Source organism: Corvus cornix, chromosome 14 (assembly GCF_000738735.6).
Source record: "Corvus cornix cornix isolate S_Up_H32 chromosome 14, ASM73873v5, whole genome shotgun sequence".
NCBI classification, from domain to species: Eukaryota; Metazoa; Chordata; class Aves; order Passeriformes; family Corvidae; genus Corvus; species Corvus cornix.
In genome coordinates, this window is record NC_046344.1 from 15370167 (window position 1) to 15382314 (window position 12148).

The 12148-nt window shown below is 49.7% G+C and overlaps 1 protein-coding gene across 4 annotated transcripts in view; it reads left to right on the top strand.

Moving 5' to 3' along the window:
- The window catches only part of PIGQ (phosphatidylinositol glycan anchor biosynthesis class Q), a 38360-nt gene that overhangs the window by 14737 nt on the left and 11475 nt on the right, over positions 1-12148 (top strand). For all 4 annotated transcript variants that reach the window (XM_010392092.4, XM_039560069.1, XM_039560068.1 and 1 more), the window contains exons 5-9: positions 3339-3465; positions 4617-4770; positions 7361-7472; positions 9583-9663; positions 10633-10747. In XM_010392092.4, coding sequence (XP_010390394.1) covers positions 3339-3465; positions 4617-4770; positions 7361-7472; positions 9583-9663; positions 10633-10747 — 589 coding nt within the window. The remainder of the gene's footprint in view (positions 1-3338; positions 3466-4616; positions 4771-7360; positions 7473-9582; positions 9664-10632; positions 10748-12148) is intronic.

Below are 12148 nucleotides of genomic sequence, written 5' to 3' on the forward strand. Positions count from 1 at the left end.
ACCAGGCTTCCCAATGGTTCTCCTTGCTTTTGCCTTCCACGAGACAACCTTCTTCCAGAAATACCTGACTCAAAGCACTGCACTGCTTTTAAACAGAACTGCTTATAAACCATCTCCTCTTTTTTTCCCTTCATCTCTTTTATCCTTGCCGATGTCTCTTTTCCCTAAGTTGTAATCTGTTTGAAACAGTTACATATTTATCATAGATTGTGCCTGCAAAAGCATTGCTGGGGCTTGGAGATAATTGGATGTATGTTCCTACTCAGTCCTGTTCCACTGATCCATAAACAAAGCAAGCAGAGAGAACACTTCCTGGAAAATGTTTTTAGATGTTAATTCGTAAAATTGTGTATCTTAGATCCCCAACCACCTGCAGCAGACACAGGGCAGGTGTGTCTGACAGGGAGAGCTTTGGCTCTGTGTGCTCTGACTTGCACCAGGTAGACCCTTAAAGCTGGAAAAGACCTTTAGGATCACTGAGTCCAACCATCAGCCCAGCACCGCCGTGTTCACCACCAACCCCTGTGCTCAAGTGCCCCCAGGGATGGTGACCCCAGAACTGCCCTGGGCAGCTGTGCCAGGGCCTGACCACCCTTTCAGTGAAGAAATTTTCCCAATATCCAACCTAAACCTCCCCTGGCACAACTTGAGGCCATTTCCCCTTGTCCTGTCCCTGTTCCCTGGGAGCAGAGCCCGAAGGTCCCCCCTGAGCCTCCTTTGCTCCAGGCTGAGCCCCTTTCCCAGCTCCCCCAGCTGCTCCTGGTGCTCCAGCCCCTTCCCCAGCTCCACTCCCTTCCCTGGAGCATCACAGTGCCCTGTGTGTCCTTCTCCATCCATGTCACATCAGCATTAGTCCTCTGCACATGGAAACTAGGAAGAAGAACATGACAGTAAAGAGAATATTTCCACAGTGAGCTCATCTAACCCTCGTTAGCTCCAGTCTCTCTTCAGTTTGGTCATGTCCCAGCACCCTGTTATGAAACACTTCCAAACCTCTGTATCTGATTTATTAATATGCCCACATTCAGTATTCATGACTGCAGGAGGAGAATTGGACTCCCAGACACCTTTCCTGATTCTACTTGCTATTGATCAGTCCTAAAATATCTGTCTGGAAAACAACCTGCAAGGTTATGCCTCAGGACTCTGTTTTGAGATGCCTTGCCCAGCTGAATGACAGCAAGGTAGGGCACCTTCCCAGGGCTACATGCCCCTGCCAGGGTTCAGCAGCACCTCTGGGACTGGCAGCCTCCAGAAATACTCACTGCTAAAATCCAGCCTTGCCGAAGGACTGCTTTCAAGCATTTAAATATTTCATTAAAATCCCCAAATGCTTTTTCTAAGTTACCAATCCAACACTTTAAATATTAAAACCAGTCTATTTATAAAGCAGCAAATGCTTCTTAGCCACGGAGGTGAGCTCCATGGGATCCAATCAGCCCTGACTTGCAGTGAGACAGAGGGAAAAGGAAGGAAATAGAAAGACAAGCCTTTTGGAGAAGTTGAAAATGGAACCATTAATTTTGCCACTGCACTAAAAGTAAATGTTTACAAACGCATTTTGCCAGGATCTGTTGGTTAATAAAGAAAATGGAATCATTCCCTGGAAATAATTTTTCCTTAGGGAAATTATACATGTGAGTGATAAGGAAAGTAGGCTGCAGTGCATCAGCTTTAGGGAGTGTGGCTTGGTGGTTCTACACATGGGCAGTTTTCAGTGCCCTTCACTTGCATAGGCTTTAAGTGGGATTTTTGAAGACAGGGCTTTTCCTCACAATCTCTGTCCATGTGGGACAGTGTAAGAGGTCACTTCTTCCAGGTATTTTCCCACCTGTTTGCTGAAGGTTATCACTCTCAGCTCCCTCAGTTCAGAGCTTGGTAACTGGAGCTCAGCAATGGTTTCAGCTCAGGGGAGTAGGGCAGGTGTGAAGTTCTGAGGAGAAAAATCACCCAACTGCAAGGGGAGTGTGGAGTAGTGGAGTGGAGAGAGAAAATCAATAAATAACACCAGCCTGGGCTGAAATCTCCAGAAAATGTGAATCACAGCCCTCAGTGAAGGGTCTGGAGCACACATTTGAGGTAGGGAGGAACAAGCCCAGAGCTGGTGTTTGGTTTTTTCTGCAGCAGTGAAGTGACAGCACACGGGGCAGGCAGGAACAGCACGAATCCTGAAACTCAGCACCAGAGTCCTGGGGGAGCTGCAGCTCCAATCCTGGGGTCAGCCAGGAGGGACACTGGGGGGCTGGAGCAGGTCCAGGGAAGGGAGCAGAGCTGGGGAAGGCGCTGGAGCACCAGGAGTGGCTGAGGGAGCTGGGAAAGGGGCTCAGCCTGGAGCAAAGGAGGCTCAGGAGGGACCTCCTCACTCTCCTCAACTCCCTGACAGGAGGGGGCAGCTGGGTAACAAGTGACAGGACAAGAGAAAACAGCCTCAAGTTGCAGCAGGGGAGGTTTCAGTTGGATATTGGGAAAATTCCTTTATGAAGAGGGTGGGCAAGCATTGGAACAGGTTGCCCAGGACAGTGGTGGAGTCACCATCCCTGGAAGTGTTCAAAAAGCCGTGTGGATGTGGCACTCGGGGATGTAGCTTAGTGGTGCACCTGGCAGTATGGGGTTCATAGGACTTGGTGAGGTTAGAGGTCTTTTCCAACCATAATCATTTTCTGACTCAGTCATGTGGGGAGGAGCTCCATTAGTGTTTTTCCTCAGTGATTCAAGGCTGCTCCCTTGCTGGGATGCCATGAGTACCTGTCCATGAAGCCTGCAGAGAGTGATAGGCAAGATCAGTGCTATTGCCTAGTACACCACAAAGGATCAAGAAAGTTTGTGCATGAAATACATTTATGTGATTGTGTTTTCTACCCTGCTCTAAACACAGATTGTTTATAAAAATTCACTCTTTTTTGCCCAGTAGTGCACTGCCATCTTCCCCCCTTTTAAAATCCTGACAGCCTTCCCCAACTCATCTCTGACTTTTCACCAGATTGTCCCCAGAAGTGGATTTGTGCACCAGCATTTGCCATCTATTTCCAGAACCCTCATTACCCCAATAAATCCCACTGTGCAAGCCTTCCAGAGGTGACACAGCTCCATGTTCCCAGCACAGAGACCACTGAAGCAGTTCAGGTTCCTCTCAGCTGTTGTGTTTGATTCAGTAAGGACTTTAATAAAGTTGCATTTCTGATTTAAGTAGTCATCTGTAAAGCAGGTGTTTGGATTTTTTCCCATTGCTTTGAAGGTTGTGGTGGAATACTTGAGGGGGCAGCAATTGCAGTGCACTGGCCCTGTTCAGTGTGGTTGCAGTCTTTTCTCTCCATGGCCTTGCTTCCTTGTGTTTGCAGCACGTGGCTGAAGAGCTGCAGGACCTGCTCCAGTGGCTGATGGGAGCACCAGCTGGACTGAAAATGAACCGAGCCTTGGATCAAGTTTTGGGCCGCTTCTTTCTTTACCACATCCATCTTTGGATCAGTAAGTGAAATTGTTTAACTTTCCAGCCTCCCTTTTCATCTCTTCCCTCTGAGTGTTTAATGTTTGCCTAGAGGTGAGTAATGAATCAAAATGCACTTCTGCAAGTACAGACTTGTCTGGGAGTCTTCCTGCTGTGGGAACTGAAGCCAAAGTTGGATTCCCACACAAGGAATTCATCCATATTAAAGTGCTGGTGTAATGCTCTGCAAGAAGTGCAGATCCTGCTGGGGCTGTTACTTGCTGTCACTGGTGGTGAGTGTCCAAGGGAAGGCACTGCTATGAGGTCTTTTGTAGGGTTTTGTGGTCTTTGCCATGTGAGAGGAAGCTCTTGGGATAGGGATGAGAAATATGCAGGGATGCAAATGCCAGCCCTGTCCTATCACCAACTTCAGTTTAGTGCAATTTTATTGTTTCAGGTCCTTCCTTGAAATAACACACCCCTGTTATCCTTGGTGGAGGAGTACAGGCATGATGAATATGAACTCCATAGTTATTATACTGACTTACTTTGTTCACCAGTCAAGTATGGTCTTGTTTCTGTGATTTTGCCCCACTTTGGTGATGAAAGAGACTGTTTGTCCACACTGGTTTATTTTACAAAAGCCATATGAGGTGGCTTTTGTGGGAAGAGCAGAAAAACAGGAATGGTTGTGGTAAAGGTTGATGTGAACAGTTAAAAAGGTACTTAAGAACCTGGACACAAATGTAGAAAATCAAATGTTACATCCCTGGAAGTGTCCAAGGCCAGATTGGATAGGACTGGAAACAACCTGGTCTGGTGGAAGGTGTTCCTGCCCATGGCAGGGGGGTGGCACTAAATGGTCTTTAAGGTCCCTTGCAACCCAAACCATGCCATGCTAATTCCATGAAATCCCATGTGGAGAAAGGTGACTGCTGTGTTGAAGCTAAGCACACTCCTCCCCATCCTCCCAGTGCTGCCCCACCTTGAGCCAGAAACTTTGGCAGAAAGAGAGTTTTTGTTGGCCCTCCTAAAGAGAAGATGACATCTAAAGGAGTTTTCCAGCTTCACTTCCATGTTTTCATGGCTCTGATTTCTGGAGCAGTGTTCTAGGGCAAGGGGAATCAGCCTTTTGAGAGGGTCAGGTGGGAGATAACCCAGTCAAACACTGACCCTCTGCCATGTCCACCAGGCTACATCCACCTGCTGTCCCCCTTCATTGAGATGATCCTGTGGTACGTGGGGCTGTCGGCTTGTCTGGGCCTGACCGTGGCTCTCTGCATCCTCTCTGACATCATTGCACTCCTGACCTTCCACATCTACTGCTTTTATGTCTACGGGGCCAGGTGAGTCCCCCTCCCTCTCTGGGGTTTGCTTGGAAACACCTCAGGCCATGGTGAAGCATTCAGTCCTGGTGTAGTTCTCCTGAATTCAGTTTAACCCACAATTAATTTCTTGCAGTCTTTTAAGCCTGTAGACATGGTGGCCGCAGCAGTACAAGCAGCCTACCTTTCATTTCTCCTGCATTTGGATATTTATCTGTCATGGTAGTGACCTGGAAAGATAAAACTGCATGGCAGGCAGAGGACAAGAAAGCAGCAAGCAGCTCACCCCATCCCTTTGATTCAGCCTCGGAGTTCTCTCCTCAGTTGCATCCTGCTGGAGATATGGAGGGGAACTGGAAAAGAGAAGGAGAGGGGAACCCCTGTAGTTTTGGAGAAGCCCCAAAATCCCAGTCTCTGCCCTGCTTCAGAGGTCCTTGCCTGCACTGTGGAGCACAGATGGCAGGTTTGGGGTCACAGGGGGTCTGTGACACTCTCCTGGTGTCATTGTCTGGAGGGTCCCGTGGCCTGAGAGCTGGGCAAAGGCTCTGAATGAGTAGGGGGAGTGCAGGGGGCTTTGTTGGGGTTCCTGTGCAAGAGGTGCCCATCACTGTGCTCTGCTCCTGCTCTCCTCTAACTTGTGCTGCACCAAGGAGTCCCACAGGCCACAGGATGTGTTTGCCAGGGAGGTGGGATACAAGAGATAAAGGACCTTTTGCCTTATAAGGTACAGAATGGCCATTGTCCCTCCTCAGGCTTTACTTTGCAAACAACACAAGAAATAGTAAATCTTTAGATCTGGGTAGTTTAGGGAATGGTTGGAAATATTGAGACCCGATTTATGAGCCGGATCTGTTGTGAGCATAGGTCTTACACCCAGCATCAGTAATGTCAGGAGTGGAAGGTCTCTTCTCAACACCTCTAATTACTGGAATTTCTGTGTTGGTCTGTGAGGGGTGGCCTTGCTCATCCTAGTTGTGCAGAGTGGTAGTAGGAAGTAGGAAAAGCATTTTCTCAGCTGTTTGCTCTTCCCTGGAGTTGCAGGGAGCCAGCCCACCAGTCTCGTGTTTGTCAGAAGTATAGAGAGCTGTGCGCTGTTACCGTGGAGAGCCAGGAAGAGTCAGCAGCCACCGCAGCCACCACAGCCCCTTGAATTCCTGTGGCTGGCAGGAGGAAGAATTTGCTGGTCCAGGTGCTGGTGAAGCCTGAGATCCCCTTCTGGGGCAAACAGCAGAGTGAAACGAGGGCAGGCGTGTGTGTGCAGGCAGCAGGGCAGGTGCAGCAGGTGCCACTGCAGCAACACCCACTGGGTGTCATGTCGGGGTGCAGGGAGAGCGTGGCCTTAGTCAGAGCCATGGGCAGGTGTGTGCCAGAACCTGGAGGAGTTGTCCTGGGCTCCCTCCTGCCTAGGGATTAGTGCACCAAGCTGTGCCTGCCAGTCTGGAGGCACCCTGCCAATTCCTTGAAGCAGTTGGTGTTCCTCAAACCAGATTCTTCTCTTGGATGAGACTCCTTGCCTCTGCTTTCACATTGCTGCTGTGAAATCTGAGCAGCCTCCACACCTTAGCTAGCCTAGTTTGCCAGTCTGGCTTTCGTAGCTCAGGCTTTCTCAGACTCTGTTCTGCCCCACACATTGGCCATGTACCCTTTCTTTACATCCCTGTATGTTGGCACAGCTGCCCAGGGCTCTTTGTGCCTCCTCTCCATCCCAAGGGCTCTTTCTTCCTTGATGTTATTCCATAAAGAGGTGTCTGTTTCCCACCCCTTGTCACCCCAAGTTTCCCTCACCGTTGTCATCTTTCTGTGAGGGAAGTAGCTCCAAGTCTCACAGCACCAAGTTCTGAAAGCCTGAGGAAGGGGTGCAGTAGGGGCCACCAGGCATTTCAGTGATCTCTTCCCACTCTTAAGGATTTTTGGAGCTGTGGGTTACCAGAGAAGCTGCAGGGGCTCCACTCCTCCCCCTTGTATCTCTGTGCTGCAGAGGCACAGTTGCCTTGCAATGGACTCAGGTGTGGGGGTAAGACCTTGGCCAGCCCTGTCTGCAAGGGTGTGAAGGCAGGGGAAGGGACAGATCTGACCTGAGGAGACACAGGTGAGCTTGGGGAAATAAGATTGCTGGTTCTTTTCATAGAACCATGGAACAGTTTGGGTTGGAAGGAACCTTAAAGCTCATCTCATTCCAACCCCTGCCATGGGCAGGGACACCTTCCACTGTCCCAGGATGCTCCAAGTCCCATCCAGCCTGGGCTTGGACACTTCCAGGGATCCAGGGGCAGCCACAGCTTCTCTGGGCAACCTGTGCCAGGGCCTCAGCACCTTTTTGCTGCAGGGAAGGTGTTGCCATGAGGCTGGTGATTGCTACAGCCCCAGGGCATGGCCTGGCCATTGCCCTCCAGTGGCCCAGAGCTGGCTGCAGTAGCCCCCGTGCCAGGGGCCAGCCCAGATAGGGTTGACTGAGCCATGAGTCTTTATCTGCATCATTCCCAGTGGGTTTCTTTTGCCACCCCTGGCTCTGCAGGTGGGTGAGTGGGCATGGGTCTGTGATGGTGACAGCTGGGTGGTGCTGGAGCTGGGCACTGCCCGCTGTGCTGCACAGAGTCTTCTCTTTGCTCAGGCTCTACTGCCTGAAGATCTACGGCCTGTCCTCTCTGTGGCGCCTGTTTCGGGGCAAGAAGTGGAACGTGCTGCGGCAGCGGGTGGATTCCTGCTCCTATGACCTGGACCAGGTAGTGCCACGGCCCCAGGGACACCCCAGGGCACTGCCACAGGGATGGCCTCCCATCCTGCTCTGACTGATACTGGGACAGAGCCACGGGAGCCTTTGTGGTGCCCAGAACAGGAACATACCCCGACACTGACTCCATGGCTCTTCTGCTACCTTAGAGCACTCCTTGACTGCCCTGCAGCACCCCTACATTGCCCTGCACCCCTTCCCTGCCCCCCAGCACCCCTTCCTTACCTGCAGCGGCCCTTCCCTTCCCTGCACTCCTCCCCTTCCCTGCAGCACCTCTTCCCTGCCCTGCACCCCTTCCTTGCACCCCTTCCCTACCCTGCACCCTTTCCCTGCTCTCCAGCATCCCTTCCTTGCCTTCCAGCACACCTTCCCTTCCCTGGACCCTTTCCCTGCCCTCCAGCATCCTTTCCCTGCCCTGCACCCCTTGCCTGCCCTCCAGCATCCCTTCTCTTGCTCAGAGGGCCAAATTCTGGCAAGTACAGAATTGCCCTGAGCACCTGCCAGGCACCCAGCGAGCTGTGGTGGGTGCTGCAGATGCTGGCAGCTCCCGGAGGCTGGAGTGGGAATGGGGGAGGGATGGAGGCAGTTGGAAATGTGGTGCCCAGCAGTGTTGCCACAGTAACAGCCGTGGCAGCGTTTCTATTAAAAGGCCCCGTTTCATTCACGTTGTGCTGGAGCCTGGCCCACACACTCTCACTCAGGCAGAGGCAATTTTTGTGGAGTGCTGTAAGCTCTTTTTAATTTCTGAAATGCCATGCAAAAGTCCAGCAGAGCCTGAACTGCTCCAGGCCAGCAGCTGCAAACATCACTGAAATAATACAATAATATTTGGAAACTTGCAGGGTCAGCGCCTCTCTCTATTACAGCAGATAACTTTGAGCTTCTTGCACCACAGCTGAGAGCTGGTTTTCTGTTTCTTTGGTGATTAAAAGCCTCTGTGCCAGGTTTGCATCAGGGCTCACTCCCTGTGTACTTTGAGGAGAATTGCTTTGGCACTTCAGGCTTCATCCTGCTGCTCTGGAGACCAGTGGGAATTGTGTCGCTGGCCGGGTAGGAAGAGACATTCAAAGCAGACCTTAAAAGACTTTTGGAGGTTTAAACAACTGCGGTGGGGTGACAGGAGAGGGGAGAAACAACTGCTGTGAGGAGAATGGATTGGGTTGTGATCTATTCCTGGTTACATCCCTAAAGCTGGGATGCTGATCCACCTCTGTGCCGTGGCTGCTGGGTTATTTTCTTCCATGACGTCCCACAGCTGTGGTCCCTTTTTGCAGAGGTTGCAGTGCCCTGCGCTCCTGTGGCCTCTCTGTTCTGGAAGTGGTGACCGGAAATTGAAGAGTCAGGTCCCTGTTTGTTACAAATCTGAGTTTCTCCCACTTGGAATTATTTAGACCTACGCCAACTGGGCTGGCCCAGAGTAAAAATAACTTTTTCTGTGGGCAGTGGAGCTAATGACACCTGCTTCCTTCGGGATTTTTCTCCTTTATCTTCTAAATATTGCTCCCCGACTCCAGCTTCTTCCTCTCTCCCACCTTCCCACTGAGCAAGAGGCAGAATTTCTGTGGCTGGACAGCTCAGCCAGTTGCTGACTTGGGGAATGTGTATCACCCAAATTCTGTCAGGTTTGCACCAGGTGCCTGCACTGCTGAAACAAGGAGGAGCAGAAGTACCTATCAATTCTTTACAGAATTCCCATTCAAATTACCACTTCTTTTTCTTTTCCACATTTTTCTGATCAGTGGCTCTAAAACTTTTGGGGACAGAGAGTGGAAAAATTGCACTATCATGTAAATCTTGTTTCCTAAGGAAGCTGGCCTGAAATGGGAAATGTTGAGTGTTGTCTATAAAGGAAAAGTGCTGTCAGGATCCAGCTTTTATTTATCTTTCCAAATGTACCCCCATAATAAGGAGTTTTGAAGAAGGCCCAGTGAGAGGAGAAATACTGAAAATATCCAAGGTAACAGCATTATTCACATAGGCAACATAAAAACACATTAAGGAGTCCTGCAAACTTCCATTGCCTCAGAGTCTCCTATTCTTTATTTGTAATGTATTTTATTTTGCCATTGCTCTGCTCATGATTGTGTTTCCTTTTTCCCTAGTTATTTATTGGCACTTTGCTGTTCACAATCCTGCTGTTCCTCCTGCCTACAACTGCACTGTATTATTTGGTGTTTACCCTGGTAAGATTTAACCCTTGAAACAAGTCAAACTCTCTTCTGAGATAGTAAAAAATGGTTTCCTAGGCGTTTATGATCATCCATAAAGAAAATAAAAATTTAGGTCTCTTAGGAATGATTCTCACACAGCTCATGTTTGTGTTTTTCCAAAGGGAATTCCCAGCAAATCCTGGCCAGCAGGAAAAGCTGTTCCCCTCTCTTTCTCTCAGAAGCTGTTTTTTTATCTTTCCATCCACATCTGTGGTGATGGCCCCTCTAGTCTGATCCAGAACTTTTTTTTCAGGGAATTAACTTGCTGTATTAAATGTTTTCAGCCAAGCTTTCCTCAGAGGCTGGAACTTCTTTATTTTTCTTTTTTTCCCCCCAGTATGACCAGTCCTCTCTGTGGTCTGCCCAGAGCCAAATTTTCCACAGACAGTGGCCATCACATGCTTTCAGCAGCTTTTTTGAGCCCTCTCTTTTCAGATGAGCTTGGCAGCAGAAAATAACTGCAGTGTGACAAAAGGAGGTGCTTTAGTCAGGGACAGAAAACACAGAGCAGGATGCTCATTTCTGCCTGCTCTGCTCTTGCTTAGGCTCTACGTGGGGTTTCTTCAGGCAGAAATGAGCTGCTGCAGCTCACTGTTGGAGAGAGGGAAATTTACATTCACTGGTACATAGTGATGGAGTTGACTCAAAATGGGAGAATTTGGGCTTCCTTTTCAACTGTGGCTGTTGAAAGTGGAATAGTTCTCGTGTCCTTGCTGGTCACAGCATCCCCAACTCTGGGAGCTTCATTCCAGTTATCCCCTTCAACTGAGGTTGCTGAGGACCCTCACGCAGGGTCTGGATGCTCAGCACTTCCAGACATCACACCTGCTTTGGGAGGCTTTAGCTTAGCACACAGCAGTGTCAGATCCCAGCTCAGCTCAGGAATTTACAGCTGTTTCATCTCCTGTTTCCTGAGATTTTCTCTTAAACTGGTTTCTGTAGCTCCGGTTGCTGGTGGTGATTGTGCAGGGCCTCATACGCTTGCTGGTGGACCTGATTGATTCCCTGCCTCTTTATTCCCTCATCCTTCGCCTCTGCAGATCCTACAGGCTCGCAGGTGAGTCCCTCAGCTCTGCCCCTGCAGCACTTCAAGTATTTTGCATTATGTGCTTGATTTTGGTGCACTGGGTCACTCCTGAATTGAAGATGCAGTGGGGGTAGGAAAGAACCCAAGGCTCAAGTCGTGCAGGTGTCCCTACTGTGAACCAGTTCCTGCAAGGAGCAGGATGAGGATGTCAATGGAAAGAAATCTGAACCTGAAGCAGAATTAGGAGCACCTTTACAAAGCCCTTGGCCACTAAAAGTGACATCCAAACAAGCCCCATATAAACGAGCTCATCTTTTATTCCAGTTCTGGACTGCCAGGTCAGGTAAAACTTCTGCGAACCAAACGTGGCATGGAGCTGTGTCAGGGGAGGTTTTATATCCAGGGATATCAGGGAAAGGCTCTTTCCCCAGAGGGTGCTGGGCACTGCCCAGGCTCCCCAGGCAATGGGCACGGCCCCGAGGCTGCCAGAGCTCCAGGAGCGTTTGGACAGCGCTGCCAGGGATGCCCAGGGTGGGGTTGTTGGGGTGTCTGTGCAGGGCCAGGGGTTGGACTGGATGATTCTTGTGTGTCCCTTCCAAACCAGGATATTCCATGATTCTGTGAAACAGGCTCATAACCTTGGGTGTTCGGGCTCTGAAACAAGCCAAATCACAAAAATACTTGGAATATCAGCTGTTCCAAAGGGCTGGATCTACAGTGGTTGCAAATCAATGGAGCTCTTTCAGTTCTATGCTGACTTTGACTGACTGAAGCCCTGACCTGAGGTGTTTGGGTTAATTTCAAAGCTCTGGGCAGAGTTCAGATAATCATTCCCTTTTTGAGACTAATCTGTCACCATTTGGAAGCCAGACATTGTTTTTCCATTTTGGGTAACCATAAACCATGGCTGGCACCAGAGTAAGGACTCATTTTGGAATGCCTTTGACTGTCCACAGCTATGGTTAATCTAGTTACAGTCAAGCACATCTAAATTATTATCTCCCATCCTTTTAAAGAGCATGCAGCAGGAATTTAGCATAGAAGAAAGAACTTGATCATCAGTAAACCAAGGCCAGTCATCAAAGGCAGAGGAAGCTTGAGGCAACCTCAGCAGCTTTGTCTGCTGGAACACTGCCAGGCTCAGTTTTGGGAAGGTAGAGCTGAGCTGTGTTACCAACTCTGTTGCTTTTCCATGGGAGCCTTGAGCAGGTTCCTATGAATTTCCTGGCAGAAACATCTTAAAGCCTTCAGGGCTGTCTCTGGGGAGCAGGAGATGCTGCTGAAGAAAACTGACCCAGTAATGAGCAGGATGTAGGGCAGGAGGAAATCTTGGTGCCACTGAGAGGTGTAAGACCACAATTTCCTTTAGGTTATGTAAGGCCACAGGTTACTTCTCCTCATTCCTGTTCAGCCAGGTCTCTGCTGCAGGAA